The sequence below is a fragment of the Phyllobates terribilis genome, unplaced genomic scaffold (genome assembly GCF_046119375.1).
Source record: "Phyllobates terribilis strain yellow unplaced genomic scaffold, ASM4611937v1 Scaffold_1__5_contigs__length_1240528914, whole genome shotgun sequence".
Taxonomy (NCBI): domain Eukaryota; kingdom Metazoa; phylum Chordata; class Amphibia; order Anura; family Dendrobatidae; genus Phyllobates; species Phyllobates terribilis.
In genome coordinates, this window is record NW_027362761.1 from 261,962,754 (window position 1) to 261,983,755 (window position 21,002).

At 39.9% G+C, this 21,002-nt stretch overlaps 1 protein-coding gene across 2 annotated transcripts in view; it reads left to right on the forward strand.

Annotated features, from left to right (window-relative positions):
• Positions 1-21,002, forward strand: part of LOC141257227 (acyl-CoA dehydrogenase family member 11-like) — a 93,563-nt gene that overhangs the window by 36,349 nt on the left and 36,212 nt on the right. For both annotated transcript variants that reach the window (XM_073671514.1, XM_073671523.1), the window contains exons 2-3: positions 14,801-15,077; positions 15,810-16,042. In XM_073671514.1, the coding sequence (XP_073527615.1) occupies positions 14,801-15,077; positions 15,810-16,042 (510 nt within the window). The remainder of the gene's footprint in view (positions 1-14,800; positions 15,078-15,809; positions 16,043-21,002) is intronic.

Below are 21,002 nucleotides of genomic sequence, written 5' to 3' on the forward strand. Positions count from 1 at the left end.
AAGCGGGTTCACACTGAGCACATGTGACAGACGTGACAGAGTCTAGAGACTCTGTGGAGGGCGATCTGCTGCCTGCAACATCCTTCAGCATGACCGGTTTGGCAGTGGGTCAGTAATGGTATGGGGTGGCATTTCTTTGGAGGGCCTCACAGCACTCCATGTGCTCGCCAGAGGTGGCCTCACTGCCATTAAGTACCGAGATGAGTTCCTCAGACCCCTTGTGAGACCATATGCTGGTGCGGTTGGCCATGGGTTCCTCCTAATGCAGGACAATGCCAGACCTCATGTGGCTGGAGTGTGTCAGCAGTTCCTGCAAGATGAAGGCATTGAAGCTATGGCCTGGCCCGTCCATTCCCCAGACCTGAATCCGATTGAGCACATCTGAAACATCATGTCTCGCTGCATCCACCAACGTCACGTTGCACCACAGACTGTCCAGGAGTTGGCGGATGCTTTAGTCCAGGTCTGGGAGGAGATCCCAAAGGAGACCATCCGCAACCTCATCAGGAGCATGCCCAGGCATTGTAGGGAGGTCATACAGGCACGTGGAGGCCACACACAATACGGAGCCTCATTTTGACTTGTTTTAACTTTGACCAAGGTTTCAGAACTTTATTAGTCTATTAGTTGTGGCTTGTTCACTATCATCTTTAGTAAAGGCCAGGTGATACAAATTTCCCAGTTTTATTTAAACCCAACCTCCTCTATCATTGTGGCAAAAAAACAGCAGTCATGGCTTCTTCTAAGCAGCTGCCTAGCACTCTGAAATTAAAAATAATGGAGGCCCACAAAGCAGGATAAGGCTATAAGAAGATAGCAAATAGTTTTCAAATTGTCCTTTCCTCAATTTGAAGTGTAATTAAGAAATGGCAGTTAACAGGAACAGTGGAGGGCAAGATAATGTCTGGAAGACCAAGCAAAATTTCAGTGAGAGCTGCTCGTACGATTTCTAGAGAGGCAAATCAGAACCCCCGCTTGACTGCAAAAGAACTTCAGAAAGATTTAGCAGACTCTGGAGTTGTGGTACATTGTTCTACTGTTCAGAGACACCTGCACAAATATATCCTTCATGGAAGAGCTATCAGAAGAAAACCACTCCTGCGTCATCACTATAAAATTCAGAATTATACAAAAGAACATCTAAATAAGCCTAATGCATTTTGGAAACAAGTCATGTGGTCCGATGAGGTTAAAATAGGACTCTTTGGCCACAATGATCAAAGGTATGTGTGGAGAAATAAGGGCACAAAATTTCAGGAAAAGAACATCTTGCCAACCATTAAGCATGAGGATGGATCAATCATGGTTCGGGGTTGTGTTGTAGCCAATAGCACGGGGAACATTCCACGGGTAGAGGGAAGAATGGATTCAATGAAATTTCAACAAATTCTTGATGCAAACATAACACCATCTGTGAAAAAGCTGAAGTTGAAAAGGGGATGGCTTCTACAAATGGATAATGATCCTAAACACACGTCAAAATCCACAATAGACTACATCAAAAAGCGCAAGCTGAAGGTTTTACAATGACCCTCACAGTCCCCTGATCTGAACATCATTGAAAATCTGTGGCTAGACCTCAAAATAGCAGTGCATGCAAGACGACCAAGGAATCTCAAAGAGCTAGAAGAATTCTCCAAGGAACAATGGATGAAAATCCCTCAAACAAGAATTGTAAGACTCTTGGCTGACTACAAAAAACTTTTACAAGCTGTGATACTTTCAAAAGGTCTTGCTACTAGGTACTAACCATGCAGGGTACCCAAACTTTTGCATTGGCCCATGAAAATATATATATTTTTTTGCTTAACCCCTTTAAAGCCCATGACGTACTAATACGCGTCTGTGCCCTGGGCTTTAAGAGCCTGACCCATATTAGTACGTCATCGCGATCGCGCGCGCACACAGGCTGTGCGGACGCGATCGCCGCCGGGTATCAGCTGATTGTCACAGCTGACACCCGGTACTATGTGCAGGGAGCGGTCCCGCACCACTCCCAGCACATTAACCCCCGCAATGCTGCGATCGAAGTCGATCGCAGCATTGCGGTGGCAAGGGGAGGTGATCGGTATACTCACCTCCTCTTCCGGCCTCCAGCGCTGTCTGCTGCGGCTTCCCGGGTGTTGCCATGACGACCCGATGTCATCATGACAACATCCGGGTCACCAGACAGCAGTAAGATTGTTTGGACATGTGCAGTGCATCTCCAAACTATCTTCTCCCTGTCCAGCGCTGACTGCCTGCATGGCACAGGGATGGTGCTGCATTCCTGTGCCATGCAGGCGATCAGAATAAAAAAAGTGAAAGTCCCACAGTGGGACAAAGTAAAAAAGTAAAAAAACTCCCAGAAAGTGGAAAAAAAAATTATTATTTTTTTTTTAAAATATAAAAAAAAAAATAATAATAATAATCCACTAAAAATAAAAATATAATGTACCCATCAATAAATATTATTATGAAAAAAAAAACAAACAAACAATAAAAGTACAAATATTTGGTATCGCCGCGTCCGTAACGACCTGGCCTATAAAACTGTTCCACTAGTTAACCCCTTCAGTGAACACTGTAAAAAAATAAAATAAAAAACAAAGCAAAAAACAATGCTTTATCATCATACCGCCAAACAAAAAATGGAATAACACGCGGTCAAAAAGACGAATATAAATAAAAATGGTATCTCTCAAAACGTCATCTCGTCCCACAAAAAACAAGCCGCCATACAGCTCCATCATCCGAAAAATCAAAAAGTTACAGCTCTCAGAATAAAGCGATGCAAAAAAATAATTTTTTCTATAAAATAGCTTTTATTGTGTAAAAGCGCCAAAACATAGAAAAACGATATAAATGTGGTATCTCTGTAAACGTACTGACCCGAAGAATAAAGCTACCTTATCAATTTTACCACACCCGGAGCAGAATAAAAAAATGTAAAAAAACACAATTCCTGAATTGTTGGTTTTTGTTTATTCTGCCTCCCAAAAGCTGGAATAGAAAGCGATCAAAAAATGTCACATGCCTGAAAATGGCACCAATAAAAACGTCAACTCATCCCGCAAAAAACAAGCTGTCACATGACTGTCGGACAAAATATGGCGATGCAAAAACTAGATTTTACAAAAATATGTGTCTTTTAGTGTGTGACAGCTGTCAATCATAAAAACCCGGTATGATACTGGTATCGCTGTAATCTCATCACTTATACCGCATGAGGAACGGCGTAAAAAAGTAAACGCTAGGGCTGGGGTTGGGGTTGTGCTAATGTTAGGGTTGTTTTTTTGTTTTTTTTTCAAAAGTAAAAAAAAATAAATAAAAAAATAGATGACTATATTGCAACTAGTGTTGAACGCAAGTGCTCGCTACTTGAGTTTGCATCGGGTGCTCTGGTATGCAATGAGTATCGTGGGTATTTGAGTGACATGCTCGAGTCTCCTTCCCATATGCTTCGCGGCCAAAAAAACTTTGCGGGGATTGCCTGCCATGCACGAGCGATCCCCGCATGTTTTTTTTTGGGTGTCTAATAACCGTGAAACATGCGGGGCAGGGACTCGAGCATGTCACTCGAGCACACGCAGTACATGGTGCATACCTGAGTACCCGATGCAAACTCAAGGGGCGAGCATTTGCGCTCCAGACTAATGACAACTTATTCAATATGATGACCTAATGTTATCAAATTCTATGTCGTACCTCTGGGTTCAAAATGTGCACTATACCCCTTAATAAAATCCTTGAGGGGTATAGTTTCCAAAATGGGGTCACTTGTGGGGGAGCTCCACTGTTTAGGCACATCAGGGGCTCTCCAAACGCGACATGGTGTCCACTAACAAATTGAATGGAAAATCGGCTCAAATTGTTAGCGGACACCATGTTGCGTTTGGAGAGCCCCTGTGTGCCTAAACATTGGAGCTCCCCCACAAGTGACCCCATTTTGGAAACTAGACCCCCCAAGGCACCTATCTAGATGCATAGTGAGCACTTGGAACCCTCAGGTGCTTCACAAATTGATTGAAATGAAATGAAAAAGTGGAAAAAAAAATACTTTTTCATTTTTACGAATCAATTTGTGAAGCACCTAGGGGATCCAAGTTCTCACTATGCATCTAGATAGGTGCCTTGGGGGGACTAGTTTCCAAAATGGGGTCACTTGTGGGGGGTTTCCACTGTTTAGGCACATCAGGGGCTCTCCAAACGCAACATGGCGTCCGCTAATTATCAAAGCAAATTTTACAATCAAAAAGTCAAATGGCGCTCCTTCCCTTCTGAGCCCTGCCATGCGCCCAAACAGTGTTTTTTCCCCACATATGGGGTATCTGCGTGCTCAGGGGAAATTGCACAACAAATTTTGGGGTCCATTTTTTCTTGTTACCCCTGCGAAAATAAAAAAAATTGGGTCTAAAGTAACATTTTTGTGAAAAAAGTTAAATGTTCATTTTTTTTTTCTTCCACATTCCAAAAATTCCTGTGAAGCACCTGAAGGGTTAATAAAGTTCTTGAATGTGGTTTTGAGCACCTTGAGGGGTGCAGTTTTTAGAATGGTGTCACTTTTGTGTATTTTCTGTCATAAAGACCTCTCAAAGTGACTTCAAATGTGATGTGGTCCCTAAAAAAATGGTTTTGTAAATTTTGTTGGAAAAATGAGAAATCACTGGTCAACTTTTAACCCTTATAGCTCCCTAACAAAAAAAATTTTGGTTCCAAAATTGTGCTGATGTAAAGTAGACATGTGGGAAATGTTATTTATTAACTCTTTTGTGTGACATATCTCTCTGATTTAAGGGCATATAAATTCAAATTTTGAAAATTGCAAAATTTTCAAAATTTTCGCCAAATTTCCGTTTTTTTCACAAATAAATGCAAGTGATATCGAATAAATGTTACCACTATCATGAAGTACAATATGTCACGAAAAAACAGTCTCAGAATCAGGGGGATCCGTTGAAACATTCCAGAGTAATTACCTCATAAAGTGACAGTGGTCAGAATTGTAAAAATTGGCCTGGTCATTAACGTGCAAACCACCCTCGGGGGTAAAGGGGTTAAAATACAAAGGAAATTTGTCACCTTTTAGAGATCAGAAATGAAGCAGAAATTTCCTGAGCATTTCTGCATCTCCCTGACAGAAAAAACGCATGCAGAGTTTACATGCATTTTTTTCTGCCAGGGATAAGCGTTTTTGCATGCGTTTTTTCAAGTGCTTTTCCAAGCGATTTTGAGCATCACTTGGAAAAGTGCTTGACAAGTTGGTCACACAATATAAATCCATGCAACTGGCATGGATTTATAGTGCGTGACCAACTTATGCTGCTTTAAATGCAGCATCAATAGTAAAAAAAAAAAAAAAAAGAATTAAAACGTAATTAAAAAAAATAACATTATACTAACCTCTCCGGTGGCGTACTCTGTCCTCGGCGTCCCGCGGTGTTCAGAAAGGACCTGCGCTGACGTCATTTAGTGAGCTGACAGGTCACGCGATCGCCGATGTCAGCAGTCACATGACCATCACATGACTAAATGGCGTCACCACAGGTCCTTTCAGAACACCGATGGGACGCCGATGACCTAGGAAGCCACCGAATAGGAGGCCGGGGCCACCGGAGAGGTAAGTATAATGTTGTTTTTTGTTTTTTTTACGTTATAATTCTTTTTTTACTAATGGTACTCGGGTCTGGAAGAGAGTCTCCTCTTCTCCAGACCTGGGTACCATACGTGCAATGAACCGCATAACATGCATGCGGATGTTATGCGGTTCAGTGCAAGTCAATGGCGGCGTTTTCGCACAAGAAATTGTGCTGTGGATTTTTCCGCAATGATAATCTGCAGCGGAAATTTCCGCAGCATGTGCTCAGCACATGCGGAGTATCATTGGGAAACATGGCAGACAACTTAACATGCGTATTTAATGCGTTTTCGCGGCGAAAATGGTGCCTCGGAAACGCATTAAATCCGCATCGTGGGCACACAGCCTAACAGTAATTTTTACCAGGCGATGCACAAACTTTTAAATGCCACGGTGTGTGTGTGTGTATAAAAATATGTTATGTGCAAGGAGTACAGCTAAGAATAAAATGCTCACTAGGACTGAGGGAGGGGGGTAGGTGACAAGAATTGGCACATAAGGGACTGACATGCAAAAATCCCCTCTGCTGTGTGGTATTGTAGAATTTACAATAGATATCACTCATGTAATGTAAGAAGTAAGTCAAATCTTTGGCATTGTACTATATATATATATATTTCTCTGCCGAATCTGTGCATCATGAATCATGGTATATGTTGAAGCGGCCCACTGATGCAGAAATGGAAAAGCGGTCTGGTTAGAGCGCTAGGGCACAGAATCCACAGGGGCAAGGGCAGTAAAAAAACAAACCTTTTTATTGCAACACGTTTCGGTAGCTAATTGCTACCTTCCTCAGGCAGTATAACAATAGGAGGGGGAAATGACATATTATATAGAAATCACCAAAAAAAAGTCACTGAATGAGGTCACAGCACCCCTTGTATGCTGGCAGGGAGCCATCAGAAAAATAAACAAGATATAAAATTAATATAGTAAAAAAACATGTGAAATAAAACCATAAAATCTATACATAAAAAAACAATATATATAGTATAATAATAAAGATGAAATAACAATAACTTCTGATAAATAGAAAAAAAAAAAAAAATATATATATATATATATATATATATATATAATCAAACATGAAAATTATGAAAACTGTAAAATGAAAAAACTAAAAACCATAAAAAATGCCCTAATTAACCACATTATCTATAGTAAGATTTAATCCCTCAGGAGTTAGTGTGCCAAGCTTGAAGATCCAAAAAATTTCCTTATTAATGAGGCTACTATATCGGTCCGGGACAGTGTCAACTACCTGATCTATTATGGTAAGTCTCAAAAAACGTGGATCCTTCTGATGGAAAGCACTAAAATGTTTTGAGCTACTATGCAATTGATAACCAATATGTATGTTGTGACGATGCTTATTGAGCCGAGTATGCATCATTTGTATTGTGCGGCCTACATATTGAAGACCGCGCGTACATTGTACACTGCCTGACAGAAGTTATGTCGCTTATCCATGTTATGTAAATAAAAGCTTATAACCTGACGTTAACGTCATCCATTGGTTTTATAAATTACTGTTTTGAAAGCTGAAACCCTCCCAAATTTGGTTTAGGTAAAGAAAATAAATTGGCATCAATGCTGAAATATTGATCATTAAATGAACACAGAATGGTCAGATTTTGGCAAGACAAAAGTTTTGTCGCCTGGTCATATAATGCACCCAATCCTAGTTTACATCCTCACCAGTGCTCAGTAAATGATCGGTTAATTAGTGGGTGTGTATAAAAAGAAACCCAGCACCCCAGACTTTCATTTGAACTGCAACTTGAACTCTGACAACATGGCAAAAATCCACCCTGCGACCAAAGCCTTGATTGTCAAGAGGCTGAAGACCAGATCCACTGCAGAGGTGGCTGGCACCTTTAATGTGTCTCAGCGTCAAGTACAAAGAATGAAAAAAAGATTTGAAGAGACTGGAGATGTGTTTGACAAGCCCAGGTCCGGCAGACCCCGCAAGACAACTGTTCAGGAGGAACATTTGTTGGTTAGAAAATCCAAAGCAAACCCCTCTTCCACTGCAGCAGAGCTTCAACAGGCCTGGTCACCTCAAGTCCCTGTGTCAACTGGAACAGTTTGTAGGAGTCTGTCTCGAAATGGCCTCCATGGTTGAATCAGTGTCCAGAAGCCAGCACTAAACAAAAGGCAAATAAAAAACCTGTGTGGCATTTGCAAAGTCCCACAGCCTGCTAAACAGATGGACGTTGGAAAAGTGGCAGAAGGTGGATTTCTCTGATGAATCTTCAGTAGAATTACACCACAGCCGCTGCAAATACTGCTGGAGACCTACTGGAGCCCTTATGGATCCAAAATACACCCAGAAAACAGTTAAATTTGGTGGTGGAAAGATGATGGTCTGGGGTTACATTCAGTATGGGGGTGTGCGAAACATTTGCAAGGCGGAAGGCGATATCAATAGCCTAAAATATCAAGAAGTATTAGCTACCTCTTACATTCCAAATCATAAAAGGGGTCAAATTCTGCAGCAGGATGGTGCTCCATCTCATACATCCATCTCTGCAACAAAGTTCCTCCAGGCAAAAAAGATCAAGGTGCTCAAGGACTGGCCAGCCCAGTCACCAGACATGAACATCATTGAGCATGTTTGGGATAGGATGAAAGAGGAAGCTTGGAAAACAAAACCAAAGAATCTAGATGAACTCCGGGAGGCATGTAAGACGGCATTCTTTGCTATTCCTGATGACTTCATTAATAAATTGTATGAATCATTGTTGAACCGCATGGATGCAGTCCTTCAAGCTCATGGAAGTCACACAAAATATTAAATATGACTCGAAAAGCACCAGAACTTCATTCACCAATGTTATGCAACATATATTTGTATTTTAAGATAATTATTTGTTTGAATATCACATTACTTTCTGTGGGCAACAAAACTGTTGTCTTGCCAAAATCTGACCATTCTGTGTTCGTTAAATGATCAATATTTCAGCATTGATGCCAAATTATTTTCTTTACCTAAACCAAATTTGGGAGGGCTTCAGCTTTCAAAAGAGTAATTTTTAAAACCAATGGATGAATTTAACGTCAGGTTATAAGCTTTTATTTACGTAACATGGATAAGCGACATTTCTGTCAGGGAGTGTAGTAGATATACAACATAGGTGGATTGGCAACTCACCTGAAAGTTATGCTGCGTGCCCACTATGCGTTTTTCAAGTGTTTTTGCCATGAAATTTCCACAGCGAAAACGCTTAAAAAACGGTAATACGTGCCCCATGGTCCCCAATGCTGCGCACATGCTGCAGAAATTTCCGCTGCGGATTATCATTGCGGAAAAATACGCAGCATGTCCATTATTTTTGCGGACACGCAGCGTAATTGCCGCCATTGACTTGCATTGAATCGCTTAATATCCGCATGACTACATGTGCACATGCGGATACTAAGCGATTCAATGTGCGGATGGTTCCCGAGTCTGGAGAAGAGGAGACTTTCCTCCAGACTTGAGTACCATAGTACCTGTAAAAAAAAAAGAATTTTAAATAAAAAATATACATTATACTTACCTTCTGATGGCCCCCTGTCTCCTGTACGATGCGTCCTGGCTCCCTGGCGGCTCGCGATGGTCTAAAAGGACCTTCCATGACGTAATTTAGTCATGTGACCGGTCACGCGACTAAATGACGTCATGAAAGGACCTTTTACACCACCGTGAGCCGTACAGGAGACCGGGGGCCATCGGAAGGTAAGTATAATGTTTATTTTTTATTTTTAACCATTTTTATTCTTTTTTTTAACTGTTAACTTGGTCACACTATATAAATCCATGCCGGTTGCATGGATTTATGTAGTGTGACCAAGTTGTCAAGCACTTTTCCAAGTGATGCTAAAATCGCTTGGAAAAGCGCTTAATAACCCGCATGCAGAAATGCATACAGAAACTCTTGACAAACGTTTCTACCTGGCAGGACAAACGCATGTAAAATGCGCATGCGTTTTTCCTGCCAGGGAGATGCGGAAAAAATCTGCAGCATTTCTGCATCGTGGGCACTTGGCCTTAAAAGAAAAGGTTTCACCCGTTGTCTGCGAACAAAAGGTAGTAACCCCGTTCATAATCGTCCTGGGCCCAAGGGGCCCACTGAGACACTTTCGCCCGGCGCCCATGAAAACCTGTAGCCGGCCCTGCTAATACTGATTACTTTAGAGATCACATTTTATCTATACATTAGCCGGTAGGCTAATAATGATTATAACCACTTTAGAGGGGCATATACAACCCCTGGCAAAAATTATGGAATCACCGGGTTCGGAGGATGTTCATTCAGTTGTTTAATGTTGTTGAAAAAAAGCAGATCACAGACATGGCACAAAACAAAAGTAATTTCAAATGGCAACTTTAGGGCTTTAATAAACACTAAAAGAAATCAAGGTTAAAAATGTGGTACTCAGTAAGGGTAATTTTTTTCAGACCAAGCAGAGGGAAAAAATTATGGAATCACCCTGTAAATTTTCATTTCCAAAACTAACACCTGCATCAAATTAGATCTGCTCGTTAGTCTGCGTCTAAAAAGGAGTGATCACACTTTGGAGAGCTGTTGCACCAAGTGGACTGACAGGAATCATGGCTCCAACACGAGAGATGTCAATTGAAACAAAGGAGAGGATTATCAAACTCTTAAAAGAAGGTAAATCATCATGCAATGTTGCAAAAGATGTTGATTGTTCACAGTCAGCTGTGTCTAAAATCTGGATCAAATACAAACAACATGGGAAGGTTGTTAAAGGCAAACATACTGGTAGACCAAGGAAGATATCAAAGCGCCAAGACCGGAAACTTAAAGCAATATGTCTCCAAAACAGGAAATGCACAACAAAAGAAATGAGGAATGAATGGGAGGAAACTGGAGTCTGTCTGTGACCGAACTGTAAGAAACCACCTAAAGGAAATGGGAGTTACATACAGAAAAGCTAAACATAAGCCATCATTAACAACTAAACAGAAAAAAACAAGTTTACAATGGGCTACGGAAAAGCAATCTTGGACTGTGGATGACTGGATGAAAGTCATATTCAGTGATGAATCGCGAATCTGCATTGGGCAAGGTGATGATGCTGGAACTTTTGTTTGGTGCCGTTCCAATGAGATTTATAAAGATGACTGCATAAAGAGAACATGCAAATTTCCACAGTCATTGATGATATGGGGCTGCATGTCAGGTAAAGGCACTGGGGAGATGGCTGTCATTACATCTTCAATAAATGCCCAAGTTTACATTGATATTTTGGACAGTTTTCTTATCCCATCAATTGAAAGGATGTTTGGGGATTATGACATCATTTTTCAAGATGATAATGCATCCTGCCATAGAGCAAAAACTGTGAAAACATTCCTTGAAAGAAGACACATAAGGTCAATGTCATGGCCTGCAAATAGTCCGGATCTCAATCCAATTGAAAATCTTTGGTGGAAGTTGAAGAAAATGGTCCATAACAAGGCTCCAACCTGCATAGCTGATCTGGCAACAGCAATCAGAGAAAGTTGGAGCCAGATTGATGAAGAGTACTGTTTGTCACTCATTAAGTCCATGCCTCAGATACTGCAAGCTGTTATTAAAGCCAGAGGTGGTGCAACAAAATACTAGTGATGTATTGGAGTGTTCTTTTGTGTGTTTGTTTTTCATGATTCCATAATTTTTTCCTCAGAATTGACTGATTTCATAATTTTTTTCCCTCTGCTTGGTCTGAAAAAAATTACCCTTACTGAGTACCACATTTTTAATCTTGATTTCTTTTAGTGTTTCTTAAAGCCCTAAAGTTGCCATTTGAAATGACTTTAGTTTTGTGCCATGTCTGTGATCTGCTTTTTTTCAACAACATTAAACAACTGAATGAACATCCTCCGAACCCGGTGATTCCATAATTTTTGCCAGGGGTTGTATACTGGCTCTCTTTGGCAATATACTTTCTATCACTTTGACTAATTTTAAATTGTATAGAGAGACATAAGTTTTAATCTATATGCCAGGGGACATAACTCTGCTGCCTCCAATGCATTATGTTCGTCCCTTTGCTATATATCTCCCATAAATCCGATGCAAACCCCAATATTCATCACTGACCACTGGCTCCAGAGTACCTGAGATAATTCCTTTGAAGCCCCTATACTTCTCCACCCCTGAGTATACGAATCCTAGACTTGGTGGTTGGTTCTCAGCAGATCCCCCGTTGTAATAACCTGTTCACTGAAAGAGGTCCTACTTCAATGGAGGTTGAAGTGTCAGCTCTTTCTCATTTCACCAGTTATTACTAATCCCATTTGTTCAATGCGAGAGTATTATGTCCCCTCTCCGGAAATGTTTTTTATGGATTTTACAATTTTTCTCTACAACACTATATAATAAAAGTTACATTTTATGCATTCATCAGTCGCTGGACGCCAGGTATTATTTATCCAATAGAACAATTTGTAAATAGTCTATTATAAAAATAGCACAATTTTTTGAGCTGTTTAGAAGAAGAGCTAGTCAATCTGACCTGACATGATAATAAGCTTCCCCTTTGATATTGTAGTACATTTTCATCACTGATCTGCTTTAAATATAGAACATATTATCTTGTTATTGGGCTTCTAAATATGTGGGATTTTCCAATTATGTCCTGATATTGCAGCCTAGATTAGGTCATTATTTCCCTATTTCTTGATCCTATGACTTGTCTCAAGTTTGCTGTGTCTATATGATGATTAATACTAGAGCCTTTCCCAGGCTCATCCTACTTTTTTCCATAAAACATAAAAGCAAGTCATGACAGTGTCTGCTGACTACGTGTTATGCTTTCTATATCTTTCCACATTCCAGATACTTGTATAATCAGGAGGTGGGAAGTTGGCAATAACCTGACTGCCATTCAGATGATGCAAGACTTCCGGGCAACAAGAAAAAGTTCTTTGTTTTGGTTATGACACATCTCTGCTGCAGAGAAAAGACAGGACCCCGATAATGTTATACAGACAAGCGGATTAGGTGGGCAGAGCTGTAATTATATTGCAGTGAAATGCCTTTAATATGACCCCTGATAATCATGAAAGTCTTATATAATCCGACTCTTCTTTCCAACACAGAAACAGCAGACCAAACAACAAATTTCTCTGAATTAAAGTAAACCTGACAGATGCTACATGTATCAGACACTGGCTATATGATCTCAGCCAGGTATGTTTGACTCTGAAACACATTCTTTAGAAGCCATCGGGAACACAGCTATGATGGAGACTATACTAACCTACAAAATGATCCATTAATTAGTAGAAATATCCCCCTATAAATATCTAAAGCAAAAATGATTTTTCCCTATTAAAAAAAAAATATAACTGCAGTGCAGACAATAAATCGTTAGAGAAAAAATGGAAAGAACAGCTTTCAATGGGAAAGCTGAAAAAGTTTATTAATGAATATCGCAATACACCAATGCATACAATATGTAGTAGGGAAAGGAACAAGTAAAAACATACTGTATATAGGGAGAAAAATGGAAATAAGTCCACAGTGAGGATCAATAAGTTTCTATAAAGAGAGGCATATACAAATTGTACTCCTAATTGGCAATGGTAGTTATATGGAACGTAGATATGAAGAAATAAAGGGCCTGAAATTAAACAATAATATTCATTATGATGTTATTAAAATAAAGTGTAAATAATATAGCCTGATATGCATAATGCAAATGCAGTCATAATGAAGTCATAGAGAAATTAAAGCCACCAAGACAAACTCTCTAGTCCATAATAATATCAATCCACATTGGGAGATATATATAAGGATAGATTGAGGTGCAATCATTAAATACAATAAATGCCTTGAGACATGGTAAATAGATAAAGCCAAATGGAGGATAGGAGGGGGCACACAGCTAGTCGGACAGGGGAGTCCTTGGTGGCTTCTAAAGTATGTTTTTCTCTGATACGCTGCAGTGTTTCAGAGTCACATACCTGCCTGACATCATACAGCCAATGCCTGATAAACGCTGCCCACGGATTGAGCTGCATGTATCCGCTGTCAGATTCCCTTTAAATCATAATAACATAATTGACATTAACATTTTATTTGGTACTGTCCTCCTATGAGTTCTCTGTCCCTTCAAATGAGTTTAATCATCCAGTAATCCTAAATTTCTGACACCGGGCATCTACAGCATATGCTCCACTGATGCAGTAGTAGGACAAGTAAAAATATGTTATGAGAAGATCTACTCATCATTCGACTTGACTAAGGGGTAAAGGGACCTCAGCATCTAATATGAAAAACAGAAGCAGATGGGTGTGGGACAGACTGTGCAAGTCACTTGGGAAGAATAGCACTTAAATCTGGTCAGCCTGTGAAGGAAACCGAAGGGGCTCGTCTGGGCAAATTATGGTGCCTGAGGCCACAGAGATGTGTGATGCTGCTAATATCCAGTTGCACTGGTACTAATGTGGTGCCTGCATGGAGATCAGGAGTGTGCCTTCAATGGAGGTGTCATAAGGTAAAAAGTTCACTCTTCCAAGCAGACATTAAGAAAGTGTTCATACTTGTCTTTGGAAGATCCTGCTGCCATTCCCTTTTGTTTGTGGGATATTTCATTATCTTTTTGACATTTTTATATAACTTCATATTTAATAATGAATTCATGTTTATGGCAGGTTTAGTGTTGGCAGATTTTTTTCCTAGAATAGTAGCAGTGTGTTTCTCACTATAGTGGTTTTGCCGTAGTTATACAACATGTATATGTGTTGGCAATAAATAGATAATCTAATATTCTCTCCATCGAGCCCTGTCAGGGTTTCTATTGGAGTCCCCGAAAAGCGGTATTCTGACAGGAACCCTGACGGAGCCATTCACTTGAATGAAGCTGATGGAGTCACTGGACACTCCTTAGCCTCTGTTCTGGCAGTATTCATATTTTCACACATGCACAAAAATGTGGAAAACAAAGTTTTTGTGCATGTCTGAAAAAGATGAATACTACCAGGACGAGTCCAGACAGAGGCCACAGTGACTGTGTCATTCAAGTGAATGTCTGTGCTAGGGCTTCCATTGGAGATCAGTTTTCGATGATGCTGACACACCAATGTAGTGCTTGAGGGAGAGAACTGTATAGACGTGAACCTAGCCTAACCCTAATAGATTTAGATTCTGTTTGCTTGCTTCACTAATTTACTTTGCATTGCAGGATGAAATTATTCAACCTCCTGTTGGCACAACAGTCCGGTAAGATCTTCTGCCGCCACACACAGTACCAACCTGTTTGCTACTTGAGTAGTAAAAGCATTGCATCGCCTGCTGTGAGTCATGAAGACGTCCAGCCTCAATCCGTCTTGGAAGAATTGAAGATGCCTTTTTCTCGTGCATTGATTGGAAACTTTTTCCAAGATCAGCCTCGGTTGGGGAACCAGTTTCTAGAGGATTCTCTTCTTCAGGGTTACCTCAAGAGACATCTTCCTCCTGTGGTACGCAGACTACTGTTTCTGTTCTTCTGTGGTTATTCAGTCTGTCATCCTCATTTACCTATCGATTCAAATGCTGATTTGTCAGTATCGGAATTGAACGGCCATGTAAAGGTATTGCAGGACTTGACTTTGAATGAGCTACATGCACATATAAATAGTTTGGGGGTGAAATCCATCTGACAGATTCCCTTTACATGTACGGTACAAGTCAGTAGCGGGTATATGGAGCCGGCTCACGGGGTGAGCCTGCCCTATACCCAGTAAATAATGTTTCTGACACAGCCAGGACCTGCCTCTAACAGCCGTGGGTGGAGCAGCTAAGATCCAAAATGTATAACTTGTTGATGTGATATTGTGAGACTGTATAGTCTAGCTTCATTGCCCTGGTATTGTATGTAGGACAAGCAAAAGCAAGGAGGAAACTGTCCTAAGAAAGTTACCCTGCAGCCTACATCCACTGCAGCAGCGAAGATGCCAGAAAATCTGTAGGTTACGCTCATGGATGAGTGCATAACATTAAAGAAAAACAAAGATATAGTGTGCAATGCTATTCATACTCATGATGACTATGATGACAGTCTAGCTTTTTTTTTTATCTTACACTAATTTCACCCAATGGAAAGTTAACTAACCTTTTGTTTCTATAAGATGGCTCTATTGGTGGAATGAAAACCTAGGCTGCTTAAATATATTTATCTATTTTTATTTTTATGCTGATTTTTTTTTGTGTAGGTGTTGAAAGAAGCTAGCCAGGATCTGGAACATTTCGGACAACGTTTAGTAGATGAGATTGACTCTCTTGGACGTGAATGTGAGCTCAATCAACCACACTTGCAGCATTATGATGCCTGGGGCCGAAGAGTTGATCGTATCATCACTTGTCCAGCTTGGCAAAGGATGAAGGTGGTGTCTGCAGAGGAAGGCTTGGTGGCAGAAGGATATCACAGAAAATACACTAGTTGGAGGTAAATCTATACATTTTTAAAAACTAAAACATTTACAATACATGGAAAAATTGTTACATATCATCATTATATATTGTTACATTCCCCTCCTTACAAGTCTCAGCACCAACATCCTTATGTCAGAATATACATAACTTTTAATTCACATAGCTGGTTAAATGCTTGAAGACTATTTATAAATGTAGGGGATGATCCTGGCGTAGTGACATGTAAAACTACTGCCTATAGGCCTATGCACACGTTGCGGTATTTTATCAGTTTTGTCGTGTTTCTTTTTAATCACAAAACATGAAGGATTAACTAGTACCAGCAAAGTGAATGAGATTCCCGAAGTCTCATGTACATGTTGCTTATTTTTTCCCTGGAAGATTTCACCCATACTAATGAATGGGAAAAACACTTGGAAAAACCGAGTAAAAAAAACATGTATTTTATTCTGTGTTTTTCCAACACATCAGTATTTTCAGCAGATTATTCAACTGCAAATACTGAATGTGTACACATACCCTAATAGTTCTAGCTCCCACACACTGTTATACCCAACACTTAGCCCATACACACAAGCCAGCGCCACCCTATAGCCCACCCATTCATTTGCTTTAAACAAATATTACATTAACAAAAATTGACAAATATAAAATTATTAGTGCCTTTTGTCAATGTATGTTTCAATATTGGCAAATTGATAACGAATCATACTCTGAAATAAGATGTCTATTGAAGGAATTCACAGAATAGCAGAGGTGTAACTTTTAAATGACAGAGCAATGCAGTGCTGTCATTAACATATTTTCAGGCACAACTGTTTTTTTCAACAATGTATTAATAACATGCTGAATATTCATACTTGGAGCTTTGCAAATTGCTAGATGCCTCATTTTATTAGTTAGCAATGGGGGTCTAACTTTCTACTAACCATGCAAATTAAACATTTTTTGCCCCTATATTGCTATGTGTAGAAGTTAATGTAAGTTTCTGAATTTTCTGACAAAACCACCTGGCAAGATAAGTTTCCTGGAAATACCGCTGTAAAGAGTTTGATTGAATCTTTGTATCTTTAGCTTTTTTTGTGCAGAGACCAAAAGTACAGATTTTTGATTACATCAATTTCTGTAGATAAAAAAAACACCGCTTAGGGAAAAAAATAACACAAGGACGTAAATGTTCTAAAATAACATCTAAATATACTGACCTCAAATAAAATGCTTATACGATGCTTTGCCATTTTCCTGTAAGCATTTTCCATTGATCTGGTTGATGCAATTAATTGTACTATCAGTGCTATAGTTATCTAGTGACAATATTTTACAATTTTACATTTAAAGGGAATCTGTCAGCAGGTTTTTGCTAACCTCATCTGAAAACAGCATGATGTAGGAAAAGAGACCCCGAATTCAACTATGTATTACTTAGGTTACTTGGTAAAGCAGTTGTGATACAATCAGAATTCTTAGATTTAGAATCAAGGAGAGCCGAGAAAGTTGCCTCCGCCCACACCAGGCTCTGTATGTACCTTGTCTATAGTCAGTGAGCTGCTTATCACAGGAGGGGGCGTAGTCGGAGGGATGCCTGCGTGCCAGATAGCCACAGCAATGATAAAACCTTCACTGTAAGTAAACAACTGCACACAGCTTGATAAGTGACACATCACTAAATTCTTTGTGTTAACCCCTACTTCATGCTGTCCTCAGAGTACATAGCAAAAATCTGCTGACAGATTCCCTTTAAATGTTGCAACTTGATGTAAATTTAAACTAGAGAACCAATTCTCAATGCAAAAATGCAGGAAGGTAAAAAATAAACTATAAATCCTATAAATTATGTACCACACTCCAATTAACTAAATATATTATTTATTAGAAATATTAAAAACATATTACATCATATAAAATATAAGTATACCAGGGAAATACAAAACACATAAGCGGACATATAGGAGTATGGCCCTAGTAAAGTATTTAATCAAATAATAGATATATAACAAGATATGTAAAATATGCTACAGCGTAATTCACAATCACAGTGGTGAATCTGACTAGTCAGAATGAATAAAAATGATGCAATTACGCACATTCCACATAAAAGCATTACCCCCATTATCAATGATAAGTACCTGAACCCCACTCTAGATAACTGCATGAAATGTGGTAACATATTTTGCATGACTTGTTATATATCCTTTACCGTATTTTTCGGACCATAAGACGCACTCCCCCCCCCCCCCAAAAAAAAAAAATTGGGTGAAAAATGAGGGATGCGTCTTATGGTCCGAACGTAAGCTTACCAGATAGATGTAGCAGTGGTGGAGCGGGATCGCAGGGCCCTCCATTCCCTCCCTCAGGAACCCGGCGGCAGCAGAAGAGGTGAGATGCTGCGGGGCCGATGTCTGGCTGTCGTCGGTGAGGCAGAGTGCCGGGCGTTGCTTTCTGGTGGCTGCTGCCATCCTCCTGAAGCCATGATCTACAGGAAAATGGCTGTTTGAGCCGGCGCATGCGCAGACTGGGATCTCGGCGGCCATTTTGCTGTAGATGACGGCTTCAGGAGGATGGCCGCGGCCACCGGAAAGCAGCGCATGCCGCTCTGCCTCACAGCATCTCACCTCTTCCACTGCTGGGTTTCTGAGGGAGGGAGGGAACGGAGGGCCCTGCGATCCTGCTCCACCACCACCGCAACTCCCCGCTGCCGAAGCACCGCCTTTCCGCACCCAGGGTCCACAGCATTCCTCCACTTCCACTGGCTTCCTGAAGGACCCTGCCTCTTGTGACCCCCGCTCCACCTCCCCCCAGGTAAGATACCGTACCTATTCAGACTATAAGACTGACCCCCATCTTATAAATTTTTTTTCCTATTTCCCACCCCAAAATTTGGGGTGCGTCTTATGGTCCGGTGCGTCTTATAGTCCAAAAAATACGGTATATCATGTAATACCTTACTATGCCCCTACACCTGTATGTCCGCTTATGTGTTTTATATTTCCCTGGTATACATATATTTTATATGATGTAATATGTTTTAATATTTCTAATAAATAATATATTTAAATAATTGGAGTGTGGTACATAATATGTTGAATTTATATAATGAAATGTCCACACATTCAATCCAACTTGTATTTTTCAAAGATTTGACACTTGGACATCTGTCACAAATCATTTCATAGTGTTAAAGGGAACCTGTGACCATGAAATTACATATATAAAGTACATATATTGAAATGCTACTCTGTATGTTCTCTACCAGGACATTAATAATAAATATATTAAGAAGGGGAAGGAGGGCCCAATACTGACCCCTGTGGTACTCCACTGTTAATTGTACCAGTGCTGTGGAACAAGCCCTGTTATTATGTAATCTTTGAGTATTCAAAATAATAGTCTGTCTACCACTTGAGGCATATGAATCCAGGCCCAGTGACTTATCTATTTTATTGTTTTTGAGGCAACAACATATTTCCTGCTTGGTTAAGTAGGTGAATTTTAATAGAGCATTTATGATCATGACATCTGTCATGGAGTTTTCTTGTGTAAATACTGTTGAGAAGAAGGAATATTATAGACTGGCCTTTTCGACATCCTCTACTACCATTTCACCAAGGTTATTTAAGAGGGGGCCAACACTATCATTTTTGATTCGCTTATTGTTTATGCAGTAGAAGAATATTTTTGGATTATTCTTACTTTCTTTGGCAATGAGCCTCTCTGTCTCAATCATTGCTGCCTTGATTTGTTTGTTTGATTACACAATGTATTATTCTGTCGCAGGTTGTATATACTAGTTTCCTTGATAGGGCATTGATCCAGGGAACTAGTCTGATTGTCGTATGGAGTCAGGAAGGAATTTTTTTCCCCAATGTGGAGCTTAGTGTTGCCACATGGTTTTTTTTTGCCTTCCTCTGAATCAACATGTTAGGCTATGGGTTGAACTAGATGGACTTAGTTTTTAAGGTTGAAGGAAGACTATGTTACTATGTTACTATAATTTTTTTAATCACCACTCTTTTCCATTAGTTCTCCAACTGCTTTCTTTTATCATTTATTGAGCCTGTTATAGCTCTATTTAGCAATATATTGTGTGCAGTACCTATTCAGGATGCTTATAAAAGTCTCCCATTTCCTTTGTGTACTTTTTTTTTTTAACCCTTTCCAACACATGTTGTAATGTTGCAACATATGTTGAGGCCCAGTCTTGTATACAAGCTCAGAAACTTAGGTGGCATCATTGCTTGCAGATAATAGCTGTGAGAGACAACCAGGATCTGCATATAACAGCATCGGGTGGAGCTAAGCTCCGCTCGCTGCTGCTAACAACTTAAATGTCGCTGTCAATCTCTGATCGCGGCATTTGAAGTGCTTGGAACAGGGATGCACAGTTCCACTCACAAAGAGGCCTCCCATTGACGTGATTGTGGGGTGCCAATAAGTTGCCACGACAGCCGGGGGTTTGCTGAATACTCCTGTGCCTGTCATGGTGGTGCATCTACAAAGACCAGCCTGTGATATTGCAACATATAGTGTAAGTGATTGGGCGATTTGCAGGATCAAGTAAAAAAAAAAAACAGCACTTAAATAGCTTCAGCTGCCTAAAAATAATATTATATGTCTTGGAAAATGGTGACACAAACGAAAACATTTTTTTTTTTTTTTTCTGAATTTCTGATTATTTTTTTTACCACTTAAAAAAAAAAAATCTATATAAGTTTGGTATCATTGTAATTGTACTGACATGGAGAATGATTGTCATAAGTCATGTTTACCAATCAATAAATACCGCAGAAACAAAATACAATTGCAGAATTGCATTTTTTTTTTCCGCAAGTTCACCGCACTCAAAAGTACAACTCGTCCCACCCAAAAAAAGTCATCATACAGCTATGCCACCAGAAAAATTAAAAAGTTATAACTCTTGGGAGGAAGGGAGGAGGAAATTAAAGTGCAAAAAAGTTAATTTGTCTGGTCAAAAA